The sequence below is a fragment of the Styela clava genome, chromosome 8 (assembly GCF_964204865.1).
Source record: "Styela clava chromosome 8, kaStyClav1.hap1.2, whole genome shotgun sequence".
NCBI classification, from domain to species: domain Eukaryota; kingdom Metazoa; phylum Chordata; class Ascidiacea; order Stolidobranchia; family Styelidae; genus Styela; species Styela clava.
The window spans coordinates 13148202-13174032 of NC_135257.1; the positions used below are offsets into that span (position 1 = coordinate 13148202).

General features: G+C 35.7%; 4 protein-coding genes and 1 long non-coding RNA gene across 6 annotated transcripts; 4 read left to right on the forward strand and 1 right to left on the reverse strand.

Annotated features, from left to right (window-relative positions):
- Window positions 1-1695: 1695 nt before the first annotated feature.
- LOC120346382 (L-asparaginase-like) lies at window positions 1696-5262 on the forward strand. The gene has a single exon (XM_039416100.2). It carries the CDS (start codon window positions 1741-1743, stop codon window positions 3715-3717), a length of 1977 nt encoding a protein of 658 aa, XP_039272034.2. The 5' UTR covers window positions 1696-1740; the 3' UTR covers window positions 3718-5262.
- A 6041-nt stretch (window positions 5263-11303) lies between these two features.
- LOC120346331 (uncharacterized) lies at window positions 11304-11820 on the forward strand. The gene is made up of 2 exons (XR_005569980.1): window positions 11304-11521; window positions 11636-11820. It is a non-coding gene; the product is annotated as an uncharacterized LOC120346331 (long non-coding RNA).
- Window positions 11821-12235: 415 nt separating this feature from the next.
- Window positions 12236-14938, reverse strand: LOC120346330 (structure-specific endonuclease subunit slx1-like). Its single transcript, XM_039416040.2, has 4 exons — window positions 14514-14938; window positions 14214-14300; window positions 13927-14060; window positions 12236-12857 (listed from the first exon to the last, which is right to left on the reverse strand). Exons 1-4 carry the CDS (start codon window positions 14649-14651, stop codon window positions 12368-12370), a joined length of 849 nt encoding a protein of 282 aa, XP_039271974.2. The 5' UTR covers window positions 14652-14938; the 3' UTR covers window positions 12236-12367.
- A 3454-nt stretch (window positions 14939-18392) lies between these two features.
- On the forward strand, window positions 18393-20410 carry LOC120346690 (hydroxysteroid dehydrogenase-like protein 2). The gene has a single exon (XM_039416494.2). The coding sequence runs from the start codon at window positions 18469-18471 to the stop codon at window positions 20044-20046; it is 1578 nt and encodes a 525-aa protein (XP_039272428.2). The 5' UTR covers window positions 18393-18468; the 3' UTR covers window positions 20047-20410.
- Window positions 20411-21566: 1156 nt separating this feature from the next.
- On the forward strand, window positions 21567-25273 carry LOC120346691 (leucine-rich repeat-containing protein 61-like). 2 transcript variants are annotated; one of them, XM_039416495.2, is made up of 6 exons: window positions 21567-21956; window positions 22299-22544; window positions 22781-22993; window positions 23337-23405; window positions 23706-23783; window positions 24606-25273. In XM_039416495.2, exons 1-6 carry the CDS (start codon window positions 21926-21928, stop codon window positions 24791-24793), a joined length of 825 nt encoding a protein of 274 aa, XP_039272429.2. In that variant the 5' UTR covers window positions 21567-21925; the 3' UTR covers window positions 24794-25273. The 2 variants fall into 2 exon arrangements, with proteins under 2 accessions (XP_039272429.2, XP_039272430.2); XM_039416496.2 differs by lacking the exon at window positions 23706-23783 and having other exon boundaries at window positions 21576-21956.
- Window positions 25274-25831: the final 558 nt, after the last annotated feature.

A 25831-nucleotide genomic window follows, 5' to 3' on the forward strand; every position in this document is an offset into this window, starting at 1 on the left:
TTATGTTGTTCATTCCTATTTCAGTCGACATCTTTGAATTTAAACCGGATTTATTATTTTTGGTAGTGGAAACGGAAAAAATTTTCGACTAGTTGACAGGAATAATGTTTATGCTGTAGGAAGGTAGAAGTCAGACAACTGCAATTTTTTTCTGTAAATTTGATATTGTTGCAATAAAATCAGATGCAATACTGAATATATTACAAAACTATTACTTAGTACAGATACGACAGTCGTGATCGATAAGTATTGGTGGAAAATTCATTTAGTATCAAAGTTTCAATGTAAATTGAGGTGATGTATTTACTAATGGGCTAATTTTTTTCGTGCTGTTTAACAAGCTATTTATGAAGGTCGCGTATTTATGCGTCTAAAATATTCAATACCTGATATTTAATTTAGTGGTCAGATTTATAATGATTTCGTTCCATATAAAAAATAAAATAGCGGAGCCTTCAAAAATAGGTAATGAATATTCAGCGGTAAGAATAAAGCCATTCATTGTTTTTCATTTTGAAAACCCTTTTGCGCTTTGGCCTTATCGATTATATTACGAACGGAGTCGGATTTATCGCACTTAGTTTCCTAACAGCTGTCGTCAAGTGGAAAATTTCATGCGTTGCGCTTTTAACCTTAGCAGTCTATGATGCATGCTGTTTGGTTTTTGAAAAAAAAAACGCCGTTTGCTAGGTTTTGAAAAGGGATATTTGCCTAACAGATACTACGACACTTAAAAATTGTCTAACCAAGGCATTTTTGCTGAAAGAGAGTATTCCCGCGTCGATTAGTTGCCTCTCCATAATTACGAAGACCATTGGCTAATATAATGGGTGGGTTACAGGAGTGGCTTCGTGTCTTCGATTCATTCAAACGAGAAGGAGAAATACATTTCAATCCAATCGGAACAAGAGTCGTTAAAACTAAGTTTCTCGTTTAGTCTATCTATTAAATTCCGCGGTAGTGATGTTTAAGGTTGACTCCTCGTTTGGAGGTGCCTGAGACCCAGGTTTCAGAAATATTTACACGAAAAAATAAATTAGATATAAGTTTAATTAAGTATCAATCTTTAATATTAATTTGAGTCATATATATACATATATATGTGTCGTTTTGAAATGTAGTTTGATAAATAGCGGGAAGGGATGGGCGCTTAGTGAGCCACAGAAGATAAATCGATAGTAGTATAATTTGAGTGTTGTAATTTGTTTTCATCATTATAGGGATTTCAATATGAAACCTATATTTTTTAAATCAAGATAAAGGTATCATATAGACTTTGTTACACGTCGATAATATAGAGTTAAATTCGCTTTGAAAAATAAAATGCCGATATCGTGCTAAACGTTTGCCATATAATAGAGTTAGTCGGAATTTTTAAATATTTCCATGACGCATATTTGACAAGAATCGAGTATTAGCGCTAAGAAAACCAAATAAAAGCAGATATGCAGCATTGATTTTACTCAAACGATGTGAAACTAAACGAGGCTTGAAAACAGGATTAATAAGTAAAACCTATATAAATTATAAATCCAGGGTTTGAGCCATTGTTAGCGGGTCCATGCCCGGCTAAACAGTTCTTACCTGGCAAGTATCACCCAAGGCATAATTGAGTCGTTTTATCTGATTGAAAATATTTGCATTACGATGTATTAGGCTTTGTATAAGCTATTTATTGTACAATAAAAAAGGATCTTCCAACTCTTTGAATTTGCAGAAAATATCCAATTATTTTGCATAATGAACTGCGCTAACAAACACGTCCTCGACAAAAAGTCAAATATTTTAAACCCTCTACCAGTCATTGAAGATGAGGGCCAAACCTTTTTCATACGAAATGGTATTCTTCAATGCACCCAATTTTTGTTGCCTCGTCGTCGACTATCAGTTGGAGCAGATTCCAAGGTTCTTGTCATCGTCACTGGAGGAACGATTGCTATGAAGAATAAAAATGGTGTTTACGTTCCGGAAAGTAATTACATTAACGAAGTGATAGAGAATAGTCCGATTCTGCACGACAAAGAATCTGCTAAACAGCAATCAATCTATTCGAATAATAAAACTAACTGCGACACTCATTGGTTTGTGTTACCAAAGCTATCCTTGAAAGAAAAACAAGTCATTTATTGTGTAATGGAATATGATGTCTTACTGGATTCTTCGAACATGACAATTGACGATTACAAACGCATCGCCCGTGATATCAAAGCTAATTACGAGAGTTATGATGGTTTTGTAATTCTACATGGTACGGACACCATGGCTTACACAGCATCGTTTTTATCATTTATGTTTGAAAACCTGGGTAAATCGGTAGTTTTAACAGGGGCTCAAGTGCCTTTATGTGCAACACGAAGCGATGGCGTTGACAATTTACTTGCATCTCTTCTCATTGCCGGTAACTACACCATTCCCGAAGTGACACTGTTTTTTCATCACCGACTTTACCGAGGTAATCGCTGCATCAAAACTAATAATGAAAGTTTTCAAGCGTTTGAATCTCCAAACTGCGATCCTCTAGTCGCGATGGGCGTTGATATCAAAGTTAATTGGGATCTTGTGTGGAGAAGTGCTATTCCCAAAGCTTTTTCAATTCACATCGACATGGAACAGAACGTTGTTCTTTTACGTTTGTTTCCCGGCATCACTACAGCCACTATCAGAGCTTTCGTCAGTCCTCCTGTTGCTGGCGTAGTTTTACAAACTTACGGAGCTGGCAATGGTCCAAGCAATCGAAGAGATATTTTGGATTTGTTAACTAGCGCTGCCAAGCGCAATGTTTTGATTGTTAATTGTACTCAATGTCACCAAGGTTCTGTCGCAGCGTCTTATGAAACGGGAAAAGTCATGGAAGATGCTGGCATAGTGTCAGGGTCCGACATGACACTTGAAGCTGCATTAGCAAAGATGTCGTATTTGTTGGGAAGAAAAGATTTGACACACACACAAAGGATGACTTATTTAAAAGAAAATATTAGAGGGGAATTAACTAGACACGAACCTGTATCAGAATTCAAGAAAAGAAACGACTTTTTCGATGCCGTAGCAGCTTCTATGAAATTGAGCTCGAAATCCGAAAGACACAATCTTCGCGCAGCTCTTTATCCTCCAATGTTATGCTTTGCTGCTTTGAATGATGATATTGATACATTAGAAAATATGAGAATTCAGGGTGCAGATTTGTGTTCTACTGATTACGACGGTAGAACTCCGCTGCATGTCGCATCTTCAGAAGGTAATGAAGATGCTGTCAAATACCTGTTAAGTAAAGGGGCTTCTGTTTACGCCAAAGATAGATTTGGGAGCACACCATTGGAAGATGCTATTCAATTCAGAAAATTTCACATAATTCAATTGTTGAGAGAAGCTGGTGCACACCTGCTCGTCACAAGTTTACAGCTTGGCTGCACTTTGTGTGCCCTCGCAAGCAATAACGATATCGAAGGTCTCAGAGCGTGGAGTGCTGGTGGTGCAAATATGTCAGCAACAGATTACGATTCACGATCGGCTCTACATATCGCTGGGAAATTAGGATCAATTGAAGCAATCGCAATTCTATTAAATGGTGGCGCTGATCCATCCAGTACAGATAGGTTTGGCAAGACAGTTTTCGATGAATGCGCGGACAAAATATCGGCATTAATCAAAGAACACGTCAATAATCATAAATATACAATACCAAATGGACGCGATGAAAACATTAGACCGATTATGTGAATATTAAACCTAGTCGACGGTACTGTGATATCCTGCACTGGACGTTCACGTCAGGTTATCGGAATTTTCTTATCTCTCCAGTACGTTTTATAAAGATCTTTCGTTTAATATTATGTCAATTTGCGGGAATACGTATTAACCTTTATCTTAGGACTTGGATTATAAATTTTGTAGCATATTTTTCTTATAAATCCGCGATGAACTGAAAACTACAAAACTTGCTGAACCCAATCCTATCTCTAGTTTCGCAAATTACATACCTTAAATAATTTACATATATTGATTGGAACCAAATATTTAATAATAAATTTTATAATAATATTTGATCATAGATTTATATATTGAATAAGTTCAAACATGTAGAGTTTCTGTCGTATATAACTGTAGTTTGTAATATTCATCACACAACTTTTATTTATTTATGTTAGGAAAGCCACTTTGACTCACATGACTTATATTTGTTTGAATATACAAATTGGTTGATGCAAATTTTTATTTTTCCCAAGGTGAACCCAAAAAATCAAATCAAAATATCAATATTTTAAAAGCAATCGACATTCATCGAGTATTTTTATAACGTATTTCCGGTCTACACTGTTCTGAGACACAATCAAATTATTGCACGCTACAGTTATTAAATGTACCATACTGCTTTCTTTGTAACCATTACATCATTTCAGTTTCAATTTAATTCACTACTAATAATTTGCCAGCATTCTAAATATCAAAATATTATAAATAAACAACGTCATTTTATATTATTATAAACATTTACAAGACCACGCACTAAAGTCAGTGCATAGCCATGGTTTTTGGTATAACATGCTGTAATATTTAAGGTAGATCAGGCATTATACTTCATAATATTGTATGAAGCAACTGATTCGATTGAGAAGCTAATCAAACTAAGACAGAAATGACATTCCTTTAATTGCGTTATTCATATTTAATATTGTGTGTATGATCTGTTCATCGAATTGAAGCCTGAAAATCGTGTTTTAAATAATATTTTTGTTTTGTAAATGATCTTATCTTTACCTATGAATTATTACCTTCAATATACGTTCTTGCACATGCAACAATTGAGTATACACAAATGTTCTATACACAAATTAATATCTATATTTTATCTCGAGTGTTATTTCAAAAATCTTTTGTTTACTTATATTTTATTTTGTTTGTGAAAAATGTGAATCTTCTGACATTAAGGGTACACACTGAATGCTGAAATTAATTTAAATTATAGCCAATATGTTAATACTTTCCCGAATGCTTCCGTGGAAACCATTTGTTGGAATATGGGTATATTTTTATGTTTTTCATTGACATTCAATTCAATTTTCTTACCCTTAATGTTAGTTTTTAATCATTTTTATTTCATGTTTGAATATGAAATTTGAATTTTTTCGATGGAGAAGGATTCATAACTTCACTTTCAGACTATAGTTCCTAATTAGCTTCTGCTTTAAACATTGAAGTTCATTGTTATTGTCTGAAATTCTATTAAATGCATTGAACAAAAATGAAGTTTTTTTTATATACTTAATGACCCTACTGTACATTTTGCAGATAACATGATAGCTACGTGAAATTTATGCACGACCGCGTTATTTGAGAGGAATCGAACCAATGTTTAAACACACCGAATTTAAAGGGGGATTTTAAAGTTGTAATATATATATTACAATCATTCTGGACGTTCGCATGAAAAATTAAATGGTGTACATATTTATCTAGTCTAGGGAACTAACTAATCAGTTGAACAATAACTGATTTATGACGTTGGTGGCTGCTACCGTCGCGTGCGTGTGTATTTTTAAAATTCGTCGCGTTCAACTATCTAATCTGTTCGAATTTTCTTAACAAATATAGGAAATATATTGATACGGGCTTGGTCAATTTCCCATTTAAATATAATGATTTTGCTCGTTATCGGTTTTTATTAGTTTTCTTCGAGATTCAGTGCACCTCAATGCGCGGTAATGTTACAGATTCGGTAGCCATTGATCTCGGGGCATGTTTCGCCATATCATTAAAATGTCTTATCTTTAACTTTAATGCATCGATACAATAAAATTTGACCATCAATTGAGGAAAACCGAGAAGCTCTCTGTGTGGGAGATAGTTGTGTTTTTTGTATTGTCTACACTCTACATGCAAACTGGTTGTTGTTTGGTTTGATATTAGCGGTTGTTTCATTATCGCTGTCATTGCACTTGAGAAGTTGGGGTTGGGACAAAAAAATCGCCTGTATTGCCAGAGCTATTGTCTTTATCCATTGCCTTTTCTCTAACCCGTTGGTATTGTTGACACCCATTGCCCTTCACATCAAGTCTAGTATCCTCATCCTTAGCCTAGACATCTGGCTCTCCTCCCCTCAGTTTCATTCTCCAGGATGTTCCGTTCGATGCTATCGTTTTTTACGAAATAGGTATTCAACAAATCGGCTCTGCCTTTCTTTGATGGTCCGCATCAGCAAGCGACCGACCTGCATTCTTTTTAGGACTACAGCATTTGAAAAAAAAATTTTCTGTTCACGAAATTCAAACCACATCTCAGCTTTTTGTCGGAATAAAACCATCTAGATTGACTTCAAAAACATCTAAAATTATCTAGACTGGAAAACAAAACCAAAATTTTTTCAACGTCGGCATTTAAATGACGTTGCAACATTGCTTGCTTACATTGCTGCTGCCGTGCTATTGTTCCACTTTCTGACTACTAGATGGGAGTTTTGTAGCTGACTTTCTGCCCTGCCGATAATGTTTCTTAAGATAGCTAAGTTTTATGACAGCTGACGAAATGTACGTCGTGTGTTGCCGACAGGAAACAAAGACACGCTTTTTAATACAATCGAATTTGCAGGTAGTCTCTGTTTCAGCTGTTTATATGAGATACTGAAAAAAAAACTTTGGCATATATATACACTTTATACAGCTATATAGGGATGGGCAAAATAGAATACCGAATCCGGTGAATTTGAATCCCAAAGTACTAGAATCCAGCAGAATCCGATAACAGGATTCTGTTTCCGCTTCTTCGGCGCCGTGTGTCAATATTAGTCTCCCGGATTTCTGATTTATTAATCAGTGACATGTACAATTTTACTATCTAGTTCGTTTATATTAATTATTATTATAGGTGCCGACTTACTGGCGATTTTCCGATTACCTGATTGCAACAATCTTAAATTTTCGGAATATGTGGTGAAACATTCTTTTATTTTAAATTGAATGACCTTTCGCGGCCTTCGAGTTCTCCCGGAAATGATATGTACCCGTTGTTCCATGTTAAAACATCATTTGCGATTGATTTAGATTAAACTTATTTTTACTACGCCTCGTTTCCAAAAATACAAATTATTAACGCAAAACAAGGCGTTTTGTTGCATTTATTTTACACTCCCATTGAAATTCGTGTTTTTTGGAATTCAAGTCGCCAATGAATCCGCTCCTGTCGTCCAAGCTCGACACACATTTGGTCGAGTGTCGGGCGGTATTATAGTCGACGATAAATTAAAAAGTTGCCACACGTTGTCACTATTGACGGACATTATGCAAAGCGTATCGCCAGGTCTGGATAGATATATAACAATAATAACTGAAAATTAAGATTTTGCAATAGAAATGAATTTGTCAATCTATGTTATTTTACGAGACTCGTTCGCAGAAAATAAACACGCTGACATACTTGATTTTAATTGATAGTCGTTAAATTTATTTTAACCATTATTTAATGCGCCCTGCCAAGTGCGGCACCCGTTGCGGCCGTATAAATTATAGTGGCCGCGGTCTTGTTTGTGTGTTTTCGGCGCTCTCACTTTCATAATTGGACACGTAGTGGACATAACCATCGTTTTGTTGTTCTTGTTCTTTGACACGTTTTGAAGAAACCGCTTTTCTCTTTGATTACTGGACCAATTGATTTGAAATTTTCAGCGGTTAAAGATGGAATTTTTCTCCAGAGGGCTATTACTTTCATTTTTGCTATTACGTCATCAAAATGATGTGACGCTACGTGTCCATATATTTGAGCATAGCTCTCTTGTAATTTAATGTTTTTTCATACATATAATTTGTATTTCACAAATCAGTATTAATGCGCTATTTATTTTAACATATAAGTATTTAGGATCACATAAATTTTGAACAATTCGTGACAAGAAGTAATTTGTTAAAACTTTTATACAGTATTCTATTGTCCTGTTTGGTAACAACGAATCCAATCTATATTGCCTTTTAAAATTGTAATCGGTCAATATTGTGAGAAAAATTCCCCTATTTAAATTATTCTATATTGCTCATTCCTACAGTTATATTACTCTCTCCAGTTTTATGATAAAAATCCCTTGGATTTCATATCAGGCATATAATTTAAGTTTCATTAACTTTACATATAATTCTAAATACTATTCGTTTAACAATTATACACATCGCTTTTTTATTTCCCAATGAATAATATTTTGAACGTTGAAAAAAAAGTCTTTCATCGCTTCGTTGATTGTCCAGGACTCACATCCGTAGGCCTATATCAGAACTTACCATACGTAACACGTTAGCCGCCTTTTCTTTGTGCCAAGACACCGATTTCGTGCACCCATAACACTTTTCATATTCATAAAGGCTACTTTATAGTTTTATGAACGAATTGTTCTATCTCAAATTCTGACATGAGTCACTCACTAAGTTTCTCTTCTGTAGGACGAACGTCGTAGTGACAGTGCCGATTCACGGTTATCGTTGGGTCATTCTGCAAAACTTTTGCTTACAACGCCGTATTTCTGTCACTTTTTTTAAAAATATATTCACCTATTAAAAATAGTTTTGACTCTCTTCCTTCATATACCACGGAGCCTACAACATCACATACACTTAGAGCAGGCCTGTACAACATACGGCCCGTGGGCCGCATGCAGCCCGCCAGATCATTCTGTGCGCCCGCAGGTTATTTGGAAACACCACTTCTCGGGTCTAACAATCAAAGCCGGCATTGTTATGCAAGCGCGCCGCTACTCCGATCATATTCGAAATCGTGAGATTTAGGTTTTGCACTAGTTTCAATAAATATCAAACTTTGTGTGAAATTGGTGTGACCTTAGCGAACTCTAAAATTCGTTGCGCGACCCCTCGCCCCCCAGTTTGGGAAACCCTGATTTAGATATCTCAGTATTCAGACTGAATCACGCTTAAAACAACATCGGTATACAATCTCACACCCATTAGTGGCTAGTGCATATTAGCAACCTATTAATTATTTACATTATTTTTTACTAGCAGTTTATGAAACTGAAGTTTCTTTTTTGATCAAATTTAGAACTTAAAAACAATTTCTTCATTTATCAATGGTGCAGAAATTCTCGCACAAAAGATATTGCTATTTACTGTAAAATTTCAAAATAAATTGGAGCAGATTTTGTAGAAAATGTAATTTAACAGACAGAAATATCCAATAATGGTAGATATGACCAAATAAATTGTCATACATATATTTGGGACGTTTTTACAAAACTGAACCTGAGTAAAATATTTTTCTGCAGTCAGTTTTTTTTACTGCAACACGCAATACCTAATTCTAATAAAAAAGAAATATTGAAAATGAAGGGTGGCTTTTCAAGGTAGATGAGCCATTGAATACATATTTGCCATCTCATATGCAAAAATACTGTACCTTGTTTTTACCCACGAAAATAAGATTTTTCATATTTTTAAGCTCCCCAGTAATGAAAGTGTTTCATTAAATTTAACTGTTTCACAATATTATTTTGATTTGTAGTGCATCTTGTGAAATATGTATGTGGCAAGGTTTGCGGCCCGCCGGGCCTTCGAATTTATGCCTGCGGCCCTCGTGTTATTCGAGTTGTGCAGGCCTGCTAAGTCTTAGAGCTATGCTTAGAGAGATAGAAACAGTAACAATGTCATAAAAGCAAACAACCAAGAAAGGGAGAAAATAAAAGTATAATCAACTACAATGACCTTGGTGAAATCGTTTATTGGACCAGTGGATCGTTTTGTAATTACGGTATGTTGTTGTTTTCTTTGCCGGGCCCATTGCTTTCCTTTACCCGTACTCATTTTTTCTATTCTTGATGACTGACATACAAACTCCGACGTTACTAGTTGCTAGTAATAGGACTCCTATCCTATCCAGTGTTGCATGACACTCCCAGTGTGACCCTTCTTAAAGTGAGGGTCAATCGCGATTCACGAATCAAGGTTTGGTGTTGTACGTATGGACGTCTGCACCAAAGTGAATGTAACTAACTTGGGCCTGCACGGTAGGCGGTAACGGTTCCGAGTTCTGGAGGAAGCTAACACTCGGCGCAACCTTATAGCCAACCTGTATACATGGAATCATCTATGAGGATTGTACCGGTATAGCTTCACTCATCTGTGTACGCGTTAAAGTTTGAATATTATATCAATAAATAATGACTTATTTTAAACGCCGTGACCGCGCCATGGTGTAGGCATGTGTAATAATAAAAATATATTCTGCCAGATTAGCCAACTGTGTTGCGCAATCAATGGGTTTGCGGTATCGTAATAACCTTGAGCACCATTGGTAATTCTGTAATTGCGGAAAACAAAATCATGACATGAGTAGGGATGCAATTTTCGAATATTTCATTTAAAATCTGATTCTATGAAACAACTAACCAAAAGGTAAATTATGAATAAATAATATTAATGGACTGAAGATTGAATAAAGTTAGTACAAAATTACCCGTTTTTTTTAAAAGGTATAGTTTTTGTTTTCTTATAAATTTGACGTTTAACTCTAGCCAACAACCGATGATTACGAGGAACGAAGAATAAGGAAATGATATTATATTGTTACCGTAAAGAAGCATTTTTTATATATTGACATAGTTGTATAGCTTTTCAACATTTTAAGTAGTTTACAAAATTGAACGAAGCCATTCATCCATTGGTGCTTAAAAAACTGTGACTGGAACATGGGATCTGCCTAGGAATCGCAATGGTTACAGCTCCAGTTCTGGGGCCGCAGTATAATCGAACTGTGCCTTCGGAGCTTCATTTTTAACCTTAGTCCAAGCTCCAGCTGACTGTGATTCATATAAAATATTACAACCCCAGGAGTGTTACGAGATGTTGGGTAAACGCTCATGTAATTTCCTTGTGTATTCTACTTATTTTTTTTAATAGAATCAAGTCGTTTTTCTAAAATTGTTTCTTCGAAATTCTAACAGGAAAAATTGCCCGTTATTTAAACTAGTCTACACCGGTAGACTGGGTAGGGCGCATCAAGTTAAGCATTAGGAATATGCTTGCAAGCATACATCTGATCAACCTATGTGGGTTCGCGTCCTGTGTGGGATAATTATGTGCGAGAGATGCTGGACTCCTCGTTGCTGTGGGGTGGTTCATATAACCATTGTTCGGCCAAGGCTTGTAACTGGACGAGAGGCCTTGGTTCTTTATAGACATAGCATTAATATTTCTGAACTAAATTCTCATTTGACGTTCCTACTGAGATATATAATATGCCTGTGGGAATATAATATCACTGGGCCTATGAAGTTAGCTGAGGAGCTTTGTTCAATTGTTGTCAATATTTATTACGTATTTGATATTGGTTTCCTTTTAGATTTTAGGCCCAAGGGCAAGTATATAGTACAACCATATTTGCAACCAAAATCATGGGAGTGACCAGTTTTTTCTACAACACCTTATTCAGGACAAATGTGAGATACATAACAACCATCATCATTGGTGGACTGACTTTTGAACAAGTTTTCAACAGAACTACAGCACATATATTCAGGAATAAAATCAATGAAGGGGTAATCTATTTTATATGAAAATATCAGAGTGTTTTTTGCTTATATTATTAGACATACACTGGATTATTAAACATACTTTATACACCTATATCTGATATGCAATCTTGTTTACAGAGAGGATTTCCATACTTTGAAAAGGAATTATTGTTGAGAAAAGCTAATGCCGATGAAGAAGATGATGATGAGTAGTGATGTTTGCCATGAGACTTAACTTATTAGAAAATTTCTTTTCTCAACTTTTGAGTATATTGTTTGTTTTATCTCATGTCAAATTGGTTTAACATGTGCTGTTTGCTGGGTCTGTTGGTTTTTATGGAAGTACAGTACATGGCCTGATAATAGGCACCCTGATTGATACACATTTGCCTCTTGAGATAATTAACTCAATATTGAGTTTTGTTGGGATCCACTCCTCATATTTTTTGAATGGTTAAATGCTAGTCTGATTCCTATCAACAATGAAGTGGCAAAGGTATGTGGAAATGTGAACAAAATAACGTCATTTATCAGCTTAAACTAACCAGGTCATTAGTCATGCCCATATCCTAATTCCCATGTGCTAATATGCCAACATGTGGTCTCTAAACCCTGTATTCAGTCTAGCAAATTTTGTAAATGTTTTAGCTAAGACGCCTGTCATAACCACAATAACTGTACCAAGAAATTATTTATAACTTACTACTTAATCAGCACTCCTGATACCATACCCAATCATGAATTTTTTTATATATTTATCAAAACCTCACAGTGGCAGAATAGGGTATGGCACACACTTATCATAAACACTGGAATGGAAGCAATGTAACCGAGATATTTGGGTAATTTTCATATACATGTCATGTGATATCAAAGATCCTCTCCCATATATTGATAAAATCCCTTTGATTTTCTTATTAAATCTCCCCATAGAAGCAATTCCTTACATATTGGACAAAATCCCTCAACAGGAATAATTTCGTGAAGTTTGTCCTTTAAAAAATCTTCAGCAAGGCAATGTATATGAAATGAGGATGAACATTGCTCAACACATTTTAGAGCAGAACCTTCTGTGATGGACTCTTTACATAAACTACATTTAATGTGAGTAGCAGACGCAGCCATTCTATCTGCATCTTTCAAGTCTTTCAGCTTTTGTTCCATTCGTTCGAGAAGTGAAGTGTATTCTGTATGGTCTGTTTCAGGGTCCTTTGTATTTACAATGTCTGTTTTTTTTTTCTGACACTTTGTTGGCATCTTCACATCTACTGGACCAAATGCCAGTGGTATGTGTGAAGGTGGAGCAGGACATAGCTCTGTATAGTATTCTTGCTTTAACCATCGAACAGTTAGAGGCAAACTAAAATACAGTATATAAATATCAGCATAATGGTTTAAGTCAGCGGTTCCCAAACTTTTTAGAGTTGGGACCCAGTATTTATTACCACAGCTTATGGCAACCCATTTAACTTTTTATGACATAACACAGAACACAGCAACGGCTAATCATCGCAAAACTACCGTGTTTCCTCGAAAATAAGACCTGGCCTGAAAATAAGACCTAATTTGAATTTTAAAAATGATTTTAAATAAACCCTACTCTTAAAATAAATTTTAAATGTGTGGGGAGGAAAGGTTCAATGACCTAAGGTAATGTGAAGATCAGACCACCATTCAAGATTGTGTGACGTCACTATCACAATTATGATATTTGTCACTTGATTTTTGTATAGGAAATACAAATAAAAACAATGGATGTCGGTTTTTATATAAAGTTCATTAAAAAATCTCGTGATTTTCTACAATGTGATTTTATTTTTGATAAATGAACACAAAATACCTCTTCCAAAAAAAACCATAGTGTTATTTTTCAAAAGAAAATAAATCTAAATCCGGTCTAATTTCGGGGAAACACGGTGAGAAATGCTGTACAGTGTACAAAACTGCTATGCGTAAAAAGCCACATGGTCAAATTTTTGTTCCTCCAGAAGATCGTAAAAAGGAAACTTTCACAGATTAGAATTCAAATTCAATTTATTTTTATTTTTTTCTGAAGATTTACGTATTCAAGTTGCCACCAATCCTAATAACCAGTATAATTAATCAAAGCTTCCTACATCTTTTCACGACCCACTAAGATTCCTCCTGCGACCCATAGTTTGGAAACCGCTGGTTAAAGTTATTTTAAAGCCATTTTCCTAGGTTGGAATTCACACCAACTGACCCTACATAATCGCAGAGTCAAAATAATCTGTGTAATAAAAAGTAAAAATATCATTAAAACATGTAGATATTTACTTTGTTTTGAACATCCGTTGTAACATTAGAACAGTTTCTACCACTAACTTTGTGGAGTTGATAAATTTTGACTCGTATTGTCTATTAAAAACATGCAATTTGTGAAATCTGAATGTAGAAAATAAACTTACATTGACCAAGGTCTCTCACATACCATATGTGAAAGTATTCTCACTCTGTATTGATATGCAGTCTCTTTTCGGCTCTTTCTTGTTACATGTTTGAGTCGTCTTGATGCTTCAGGATGTTGCCAGGCCCATTCAAACTATAAATAATAATATAATGTTACTATGCACCAGTGTACCCTATTCAAATAAAAACTATGTAACACTTAATATGAAAATGCAAGATTGCTACACTTCCTACATTTCGTCAATCACCCTTTGCAGCGACTAGATATTTTGAAGGATTATATTACCCTTAATGCTGCAATATCTGATGGAAATCCATGAACAATTAGTGTCATATCCCATGGTCCTCTACCACTGGTGCGCCATGCTCCACCCTGAAATATTGTTGATGCATTGTCAAATCATAATAATAATAAATTTCATAACAAATTTGTTCTGTTCAGAAAGATTATCTCGCAGAAATTCATTGTGATTTCCTTCAAATCAAAATACTTAAAAAAATCATGCATTTACTAAGTATAATTTAGTAATATGACAAACAGGTAATATATTATTTAGTCTGAGCAAGCGAACAACTCCCGTCATACCTTGTGCTTCCCAGCATTATGTTGAGCTAGTCTTCTCTTGGGGTTAACTGTGAAACCAATGTAAGTCCGTCCCTTATACTTTGGGTTTTTGCAATACAGTAAGTAGCAACCAAAAAAGTTCTCAATCTGATGCACCATTCTGTTTAAGAGTAGATAAATAATATTCGGTTTGCATTGAGAGCAAGGATTTACTTCAGCGTCAGTGATTTGCTACTATTCTGTAAAGTCTGTAAGTACCGGTATCAATCATCATTTTATTTTGGTCTCTTTGATATAAAACAAAACAAGAACAGTAAGACATACAACCTGCAGAGACACTTACAAAGCGAACATCCTACAATTGCTTTTCCATCAAGGCACTAAAAGCGCACAGTAAAATAAACACACGAAAGCAATTTTTATTTCAATACGATACGGTAATGTAGGAACCTCTGAACATAATCAATAAAAGAGATAAGAGGGTAATACCCTTTTCTCAAACTAAATTTATTCATACCGGTATTTACTATGGCCATGTCCAGCGTTATCGCGTGGGATTTGAAGGGGAAAAAAAGTGAATTAAAAATTATTCGTATTATTGTATGCAAAGTACGACATTCTTAACAACACATATAACACAAACAAAATCGAAGACGCGGCGGTGTGGCTCAACGGGCTAAGCGTTCGTATTTAATATTTACTTTATATCTGGCCATATTTCCGTAATATATTTATATTGATTGTGTTGACGAATAATTGATGATTGATTGATTGAAAACTTCAAATCAATTGGTCCAGTAGTCAATGAGAAAAGAGGTACCGTATAGAGAGAGATTTATTAAATTAATTCCTATATGATTCGTTTTGTGGCATTATGTTGTTGTTTGTCCGTCAGGGGTCAAGTTTAGTTTATTCCCTTAAACCCTTCTAGTGGGCGCAGCATAATAATTTTTGCATCGGTCAATCCTAACCCCCACCTGGCTGCGTCATCCAAAAATTACGTCACTGCGGCGCCACAGTGACTCAACAAGGCTCTTTGAACTGGCTTCCGGTGTGGCTCAACGGGCTAAGCGTTAGGAATACGCTCGCCACCGCACCTCTAATTACTCTGCGTGGGTTCGCAGGTTCGAATCCCATGCAGGGGTGGTTATGTGCGAGAGGATTGCTGGACTCCTCGCCGTCGTTGGGTGGTTCACGTAACCGCTGGTCGGTTACGGCTTCCTCCACCACCAAGTCCATGCTTCCGAAAACAAACAATACAGTAAAACTAATCCCCCATACCCGACTTGGAATGGTAACCGGACGAGAGGCCGTGGTTCGCCATATGGATAAGCCGTCTTATCGGCTTTCCTCTCCCCCGGGATAAATATGTAAATCATATCCTATCCTGAGACTACGAAGTTTAGGCAAGTTATCTGGAAAAGTTCAGGAAACCTGGCATACATGCCATCGATAATGCGTAGAGACCTTTGACCCACAATAACTCTTCTTTTTGAATTCATCCCGAATGCATGCATTGCAAAGTTTCATATGAAATATCCGATCCAATGTAGAACCAGAGCCATAATGGCTATGGTAGAACTGAAGATGACCAAAGTATTAATGAGAATATAAAGTAACTATGAGAACAATATTGTATATGATCATGATGATGACGAATGCTTGGAGAATTTTTTAGAAGTAGACTACGGCACCGGATTATGTATAAAACGGTACCGTAATCATAAAATTTCATGTCAGATTATTGGGGCCATGTTCACAACCCTTCACTGCACCCGAGTCAATCATCGTTATTTCATCAATTATTAACAGGTGAGACGAATTGTGGTAGTGTTTCCCGATTCTTATCAGCTCCTCGGCACCGGTCCTTCGCATAATTAGTACCGGTATTTAATAGTATTAGTACCGGTTTAAGTTTATTTGCACGTTTGGTTTGAAATACTTAGTACCGTACCCTACCGGTACCGGTACCCGCCATATTATTTTAAGAGGGAACGATGTTTAGTTGCGGCGGCGTAACCTATGTACAAGAATTAAGTTATATTCTGTAAACAATAGCACTTATGAAAGTCTCCACATTTTATGCCAGACTCTCTATTGTTCCAATATCTTTGGTCCAGTGCAAACTATGATTAATTAACAACTCAGGTTTAAACAAAGGTTTTCTACATTTATCTTTTACAAATTTTTTCTCGTGTAGTGAGTAGTGACCCCATCCAATGTTGGTTTCTGGCAAGTTTTATTTGTATATTCAATTTCATGTCTGTTGTCCTAGTATAACGCGGCATTCCTGACCTGCCGTATCATTGTTAGGGGTACATGTCGCACATCTGTGTCTTAGGCCAGTAAGGTCTCAAACATGTATCCAGTCTCTGTTTTACTGTTTAATTATTATGCAGATACTGTTACATTTTTGAGGCAAATAAACATACATACATACAACGGATACAACCTTAAGAGTGCCTATTCCAGTATTCAGCTATTGGAGTATTTGAGTGTTCACCATCTTTTTAATACTGCTGAACTCAGCCACTATGGGCATAGAATATGGGGGTCTTACTACTTACTGAATACAGCGCGAAACACCGCAAAACAGCACAAAAGACGGCAAAATAGCGCGAAACAGCGCAAAAGAGAGGAAAACAGCGCGAAACAGAAGGAAAACAGCGCAAAACAGAAGACGCAGTCATTACCACCTCCTGCCACGCAAGAACCACGGCGCCTCTCGCCATGGTTTTATGGCGCTATTTCCGGCATATTTACAAGGTTATGTACCGGATTATAGGTCATCATGCGAAATTTTATCTACCTTTTTGGTGCTCCAGAAGTATGTGCAGCAATATGTCGCACAACCTGAATCCGCTACACACACACACACATACTATTTTCAGGTTGTGCGCCATCTTGGTGCACTTACTTCTGGAGGTCCCTTTTTACCTAACCCTAATCCTAAAGCCAACCATATCCATATGGAAAATGTTCTAAATTATGGTACCCAAAATGTGTCACCAGCAGGGGCAGACCTGCCATTACAGCATTACTGGCTACATACGTTGGTTTGTGTTTTTAATTTGCTGCCGTGGTACTTCAACTAAAAACAAGGTGCCCCGAACTCATTGCAAAATTTTTTTCTGCTTCACACTGTTTCCCTCTGTTTTGCGCTCTTTCGCGCTGTTTCCACACTGTTTTGCGCTGTTTCCCTCTGTTTTGTGCTGTTTTGCGCTCTTTGCGATGTTTCGCGCTGTATTCAGTAAGTAGTAAGACCGAGAATATGGCTCGGAAGAAATGAAGGTGTTTTTTGAAATCAAATTTTAAGTCAAGAATGTCCATCGCTGGCCGTAAAAACATACCCACTTGAAGAAATTTTATGCCAAAATTGTATAATATTTTTAGTCAAATTGCAAACATTCTAAAAATGGTAAAGGATTGTATAAATCATGTAAATTTATTGATAGTATTTAGTAAGGCCCATTGATGTTTGGCCTAATTCCCATCCATGCAAAGAAATAGTGAAATAATTGGGTGCTCCCGAAGTATGCGAACCAAGATGGCGGACATCGGAACGTAACAGGTTAGGGTTAGGCGATAATTTTTTCCCAATTTTTCTTATTTTAGTCCTATTATCAGTTCGAAGACTATTTATACCTAAAATTATGACCTAACCCTAACCTAGTACACATGTTACATTACGATGTCCGCCATCTTGGTTCGCATACTTCGGGAGCCCCAATAATTGCTATATCTGTATTAACAGCCTTATATAAATTTTGAACCTAAGAAGCATTTCCAGTCACACCTATTTCGAACAGGTCCTTGGACAAGTTTTCTGTGAAGAGAGTATAAATGTAGCATCGTTTTTTTTTATCTATAATATGTTTTTCATACCTTGCTTTCGACAAAGGCAATAAATTCGCTCTCTCTTTTTAGTTCAATTTTTATTGAATGATAATAAGTTACTCTATATATAAACAAAACAATGTTGAATGTTGGAAAGTTGGCAGGATACACACTATTTGTTACCGGAGCAAGTCGAGGCATTGGAAAAGAAATTGCTCTTAAAGCAGCAAGAGATGGAGCCAATGTTGTGATTGCCGCAAAGACTGCAGAACCACATCCAAAACTACCTGGAACCATCTACACAGCAGCGGAAGAGATAGTCAAGGCTGGAGGTAAATGCCTACCTTGTGTGGTCGATGTTCGAAGTGAAGAAGCTGTTCAGGGAGCAGTTGATCAAGCTGTGAAGGAGTTTGGAGGTATTGACATTGTTGTCAATAATGCTAGTGCAATAAGTTTAACAGGTACTCTTCAGACGCCTATGAAGGTCTATGACCTTATGAATCAAATTAATACTAGAGGTACATATTTGTGTTCTCGGGTTTGTTTACCACATTTGATCAAGTCTAAACAAGCAGGCAGAGATCCTCACATTCTTAACATCAGTCCACCATTGAATATGAATCCGATATGGTTCAAGGGTCACACTGCCTACACGATTGCAAAATATGGAATGTCAATGTGTGTACTAGGAATGGCTGATGAATTGAGAGATGAAGGCATTGCAGTCAATGCCCTCTGGCCAAGAACTGCTATTCATACAGCTGCTATGGATATGATTGGTGGGGATGATATTGCAGGGCAGTGCAGAAAGCCATCTATAATGTCGGATGCAGCTTATGCTATTCTCATTAAAGGTGCTAATTCGGGTACTGGGCAGTTTTTGATTGATGATGATGTCCTGAAGAAAGAAGGAATTACTAATTTTGACCAATATGCAATTGATCCTGGTAGAAACTTGATACCCGATTTTTTCCTAGATTCTGCTGAAGAAGCATATGAGAATAGCCTAAAAGAACGAGGTGGAAAATCAAACACCGAAACAGGGGGTTCTGTTCAGTCAGTGTTTGACAGGATTTCAGATTCTCTCAATTCTGACTTGGTCAACAATGTGGGAGGTGTTTATAAATTTGTACTCTCTGAACCAGATGAAATTTGGATTCTCGATTTAAAGAATGGCGAGGGTAGCATAAATCAGTGCGATGGTGATGCAGATGTGACAATGACTGTCAAAGGGCAAGATTTTTCCTCCATGTTTAAGGGAGATTTGAATGCAACGCAGGCGTTTATGCAAGGAAAACTGAAAATTGAGGGGAACATGGGACTTGCTATGAAATTGGAGAAAGTGATGAAAGCGGCACAATCTGGTTCTTCCACGTCTAGAGGGGGAGTTTCAAACACTATGCAAAAAGTAGAAAAAATGATCAACTCTAATTTAGTAAAGGAAGTTGGAGCGGTTTACCAATTTGTTCTGAAGGGCAATTATGGAGGAAAATGGGTAATTGATCTCAAAAATGGTGATGGAAGTTTAAAAAAAGGGTCTAGTGATGAACCTGATGTTACTATGGAATTAGCATCTGAAGATTTTGTAAAAATGTTCACTGGTGAGCTGAATTCTACGCAGGCTTTTATGCAAGGAAAACTCAAGATAAATGGAAATATGGGACTTGCTATGAAGCTTGAAAAAGTGATAAAATCTTTGACAAGTGCAAAATTATAATTTCAAATATTTATTTTCTATTTTTTCAACTAATTTATAGCTAATGAATCATTCTGGATGCACGGGATTCAAGAGTATGGTCTTTGTCTGTATTATACTCAGCCAAATGCGACTTTCATTAAATACTTTGTAATTTAGCAAATTATCAAATTATTGAAAATTAGCAAATTTTATTTTATGTATATTCAAGCTGAAAGCAAGGCTGTTGGCTGTCGCATTCTGTTGTAATATTATATACAAAATTTATTTCAGATTTTCAAATAGATCCCATAATGATGATTACATTTACTAAACTACACTTAAAAAGTAATTTTAATTCCCAGTCGGAACTGCGAGGCTTTGCATAAAAATTTGAGACTCATAATTGTTTGGTTGTTGTAAGACAAAATCCTTGGAATTCGCATGGTTATTATTTAAGACGTCATACAGAACTCCCAAAGTAACGTTTTATCAAGTCTATGCTTCCGAAAACAAAATAACTGGCTAATTAATCCCATGCCCGACATGGACTGGTAACCGGACGAGAGGCCATGGTTCACCATATGATTATGCCGTTGTATCGGCTTTCCTCTCCCCCGGGATTAATACGTATATCCTATCCTATCGAGTGGGCGTCTAGTTAAAACAACGTCAATGTTGTAGTAAGCGATCCACGAGAAGACTACACGGCTGCCTGGTTGAACAACATGATGTTCAAGAGTATGAACACCTCGCCTCGCGAGGGCGATTTTTATGCAGGCTTTGTTCAATTATCGATGTTATTCCGAAACGGCCCATTCTATTTCCGCCAAATTTCTACATTGGCGCACATTTACTAAGACGCTGGTGGGTGACTATTGGTATTGGTAAAATTTTCTCGGACAATATCGCCAGTAACAAAAGACGAGAAGCTGTTCATTCAATCAATGCCATGAGTCATGGTTTTGGTGCAATCATATGATTTGAAACCTGGACACCGACATTCAAGGTTTGTACGCATTCAAAAGTGTAATAACAGTACAGATACTTCGTTTATTATAAATATTTCACTGTGAAAAAATTTACGAAACTGGCGAATTTTTGGATCAAGATGGTGATTATCAATTTTATTTTGGTCACTTTGACATTGAAAATCTGTAAGACGGCATAACTTATAAGGACAAAGTTAAAACACGTACAAGTACGCGTCTGTCCACCAAAAACAGTTAAAGAACATAATAGAATAAACATTCACGATATAGAATCGGGCAATACATTTTAAATGCAGAACAATGAAAACTTCAGTAATCTGTACGGGTCGAAACGATGCATGAGTCAACTTCATGTGCAGTAAAATGCAAAGCAATGAAAACTTCACCAGTCAGTTTATAAGCACCAACTCGTGAAAAATCTTTTTTTGTGTTATAAATATTGTGTTTCCGACCGATTAAAAATTTATTATGACTGGGTTGTGCCAGATTTTTAGTGGAGTATAAATAAAAAGGATTGTAAAATTTTGAAAAAAAGTGTGAGGTCAAAGGTTGGAAATATTTATCTGTAAATACCAAAGTGACTATTCCAGTTCAGTGCTATAGCCCCATCACATAGTCACTTTGGTAAATACTAAACCGCTGTGAAGCTAGCAGCGATTTCAGCCAGAATATTTTTTATTTATGTCCATAGTACCAACCACAGGTCCTTCTTTGACTGTTATACATTACAATTTATTTCGGCATTCTGAAAACACAACACTAAATGAAACAAAGTTCTGGTGAGATTGCTACCTCAGTCGTGTCGTAGTCTATTATACTCTCTCTGCTAGACATTGAAAGAACATACTTTCTCAAAGCTTTTTGCTTGTTGGTAGATTTAACTCTTTCAATTCAGAAATTCCGTTGAGTAGTTGTAGGCTATATAACAAATGTCAACAAAAAAGTATGGGGATAAACAAGGTAAGTAGAATATAAACTTGGTACCGGTAATTATATTTATACAGGGACATTCAGTTATAATTTTGATCGTGTCTACATTTCAAATTTTCCCTGTGCAGAAAAATAGTATCATTTGTGGTATCGACTGTTGCATTGGCAATTTATAAGTTACCGGTAATCTGTATTGTAGCAATGCACAGTCCTAGAAAATCCAGTGCAATTTACTAAAAACAGGTAAAAAAATCAAGAATTTTCATTCTTAAATTATAATGCAGATGGACAAAAGCACTTAATTTTAAACTGTGTTTACTTGACTTCAGGACTTTTATTGCAATATTGAATGGTTATTTTCTATATTTACAGAGGGAGAAAGTTGGAAGATTTTAACTCACTCAAAGTTATTATCAGCAACAGGAGAATTTGATGTCGAAAGTATACAGTTTTTGAATCTAGCAAGTTGTGAAATTGAAGATATATCAGCCCTTGGAAACTGTCTGAATCTTGTCAGGCTTGATTTGAGAAAAAATGAAATCTCCATTCTTAATCCACTGAGAAATTTGAAGCTATTGACGACATTAAACTTATCTGCTAATAGGATTTCAAATATAGGTAAGATCATGTAATTTAATACGGTAATAAATTGTTGTACTTCTGTTTTTATCTAACAATGGAGTTTCATTGACATTAGGTCGAAGTAAATTTGATGTTTTTCCCAGTTATTTTGAAATAAATATTATATATCATATAAACCAAACATTCATAATTTAAAAGAAAGTGTACATGCTGTGATAAGCAACAATATTTTTTTTTCACCATTTCTCAATTGTTTTCCTATTGTATTCCAGATGCGTTGGCTAGTCTTGAAATGGTATCTGATTTAAATTTATCTGGGAATCTCATCGGATCATTTGAACGAGTACAATGCCTCAAGAGTATTGATACATTGCAAAAGTTGCGGTTTTATGACAGCATTAACAAACTCAGCAATCCGATTTGCCATAACATATCATACGAAGACAAGATTATGAAAATATTGCCAAGCTTAGTGATGTTAGATGGTGAGTAATAATAAGAAATCAGTACTTTATTTTTTCTATATCCTGTAAATACAGAGGGTTAGGGTTATTGTATATTGTCCGCTAGGTCCATTCTCTTTGTTTACTTCCTATATCAGATCCATGGCCACAAGATTGCTTGAACAGGATAGTATTAAATTGAAAAAAATAAGAATCATCCACGGTAATATATTTATACAAAGTAATTCCACTAATATACTTTCTATTATATAAGAAGGAAGATATGAAAAAATCATTATTGAGGTGTATTGGCGCTCCATATTAGATATATTATGATTGCTTGTTCCCTGTTTATATTTTAATCTTTGAAATTTCATAATTACAGGCATGAAATTGAAGGGCGGTGGAAGCGAACTTTTCAGAATTTGTGCTGATCTTGATAAACAAATCAAAAGTAAGCCAGCTTATTTATATTGATGGTTTACAGCTTTTAGTCTTTTTCCCATTTTTAATGTTTTTTGCTCAGAACAAGGTCTTAAGACTGGTAATTTAAGACAAAGGTTGTTCTTATGGACCATCTTATTTGTTTTGCCAGAAGTGGAATTTGCTCCAACTATATACTAAGTAGCTTTAAACTATAATGACTGCTTGTTGGGCTGGGTATTCCATTCAAGTTATGCGACCCGCGCTTATTATGTCTACCCCAATCATTTTACATTACGCCTGATGTAAGTTGTACAACTTTCTAACCTAGATGCCCACGAAAGTGTTAACACTGCTCATCACAGTGAATACTGTGATTGCGGCTGTTGCGGTGATGAACAATATGACGGTATATAATGATTGCAAAGCTAACGTTGTGATGTGTGTTTGGACTAAAATCTTGTTGTGCTATCAGTTTTGTTTTCGTGTGGTCTCCATCTATCATTTTTAAACTGTTGATAATCAGATTATATATATATATTATCGGGTTGATTCTTTAAGCCTTTCTGAATTAGCAGTTTCTTAAAATCTTTCTGTGTGTGGTAGATTGTAATATTGTTTTTTGCATGTCGGCAGAGCAGTCTGCTCTTTTTATGGCTTCTCTATTCTTTGTTGTAGTTTAATTATTCTCAAAACATAACCAATGCCATCACCTGGTTTACGATCCAAGTCATGCCAGTTGGTACAATAAATTCTACGAACTATGAGTTTTTTTGATGCATGGCAAAGATATTGACTGCAACCCTGGCTCCCAACCCCAGGTGTCAGTTAAGAGAAAGTTAAATTTGATTACAAAAACTCTTGCATATGCAAGCTCTTTTCAATTGTCCCTTGAAAATGCTTAGGTCAACTTACTGTTTTTTTTCATTTTTAACAAAAATGTTGCGATTTTAGCCATAAAATCCCAACTCAAACCTGCACCCAGCGTATACCCCTAGCAAAAAATATATACTTGGAAATAGTTAATACCAAATGCATGTACAAAAAAACCTTGGCATCATTCAACAGATGCCAATGTTTGTCCAAATTTATAGGGAATGGTTTATATATCTTAATTGGTGTGTGAAAATTCTGTACTATTAGAAAACAGTAACATAATTTATTTATATCAAACTGTTATGCTTGCTCGGTATAATCATATCAGTAAAGATGCGATTAAATTTGATTGCAGATGAAACAACTTTTGGGCCAGTTGAAGAAAGGGCCATCCCAGGATCGTGGTTAATGCCTGGATATTTTTCTTTACCGACTAAAAACAATAAAGAAGATTATGCAACTTCTGAATTTAAAGAAACACTGGATGAATGCAGGAGAATAAACAATGCTGCAAAGGAACATGTTTCATCTTTGACCAAATAGTATTTATACCCACTGAATCCAAATATTACATTTTTAATCCGAATTTATATATTGTACATTCCGAATTTTTTATTTTTTACCCAAAAACCTTACCTCATATTTTTACTGTGGATATAGTTTGTATCAGATTTTTATACATTTTTAAAACATTAAATATTATATTGAACCGTCACTATTTTACTGCTTTATTGCAGCATTTGAAATGATCTATATATACATACAATGTTTTGCAAAAAACAGTCTGTTAATGCTAAGGTATTACAAGCAATTGAAAGCATTACAATATTATCGATGCTTCCTATTTCTCTTCAATTTCAATGCAAAATCTTGGAAATGACTGAAATGGGGCTGGACTGTTGACATTGCATTGACTGAATGCTTCAAATTTTTTCAAATATTTGTTTTTTATTATTGAATATTTTTGACACCCTTTATGCCTATTCCGAATGTAGTGATTGAATAAATGATTCGTGCCTAATATGTTTTTGACTATTGTTATAAGATTAGTCAAATTCAATAGTACAAAGAAGCAGTTTAAGTTTTCAGGCATATTAAAACAATAGATATCAAAAGAGGTTCACAAGCAGTTTTCATGATGACGTGCGAATGCGTTGGAGCAACAACCCCCGTCTATAAATGAGATGATTTAAGGGCCATACAAAGTGCCACATGCCTGAAAATAATAGAAAAGCTGAATTGAACGTGTGGATGCAGGGTTTACATCAATTATGAGCTGCTACTAGGAAAAATGAAGTTTACTGGGTTGAATATACAGAAGTCATACTCCACTCATCACTGACTGTGTGTGTACCTTTTTCCTCCTCATGTGTATAGTGTCGGGCATTCAGAACATGATTGCCATTACATCTCTGATTACTTTGCGCAATGTCAAGTCCATCATCATGAGCCAAAGGATTACTGGGCTTCGTAGCAGGGTTCTTCACATATCGCTGGCTTCCTTAAATATTAAGTTCATGGGTCTGAAACAGAAAATGGTCAACTACTCCAATAATCCTACATAGACTGGGAACCGAACAC

Coding starts and splice junctions, on each gene's coding strand:
- LOC120346382 (XM_039416100.2), top strand. CDS start 1,741: ATGAACTGCGCTAACAAACACGTCCTCGACAAAAAGTCAAATATTTTA.
- LOC120346330 (XM_039416040.2), bottom strand. CDS start 14,651: ATGGTGCATCAGATTGAGAACTTTTTTGGTTGCTACTTACTGTATTGC. Junction 14,061..14,213: donor CAGATATTGCAGCATTAAGG/GTAATATAATCC, acceptor TATTATTTATAG/TTTGAATGGGCCTGGCAACA. Junction 12,858..13,926: donor TGTGAGAGACCTTGGTCAAT/GTAAGTTTATTT, acceptor ACTGTATTTTAG/TTTGCCTCTAACTGTTCGAT.
- LOC120346690 (XM_039416494.2), top strand. CDS start 18,469: ATGTTGAATGTTGGAAAGTTGGCAGGATACACACTATTTGTTACCGGA.
- LOC120346691 (XM_039416495.2), top strand. CDS start 21,926: ATGTCAACAAAAAAGTATGGGGATAAACAAG. Junction 22,994..23,336: donor AAGCTTAGTGATGTTAGATG/GTGAGTAATAAT, acceptor TCATAATTACAG/GCATGAAATTGAAGGGCGGT. Junction 23,784..24,605: donor CGGTGATGAACAATATGACG/GTATATAATGAT, acceptor ATTTGATTGCAG/ATGAAACAACTTTTGGGCCA.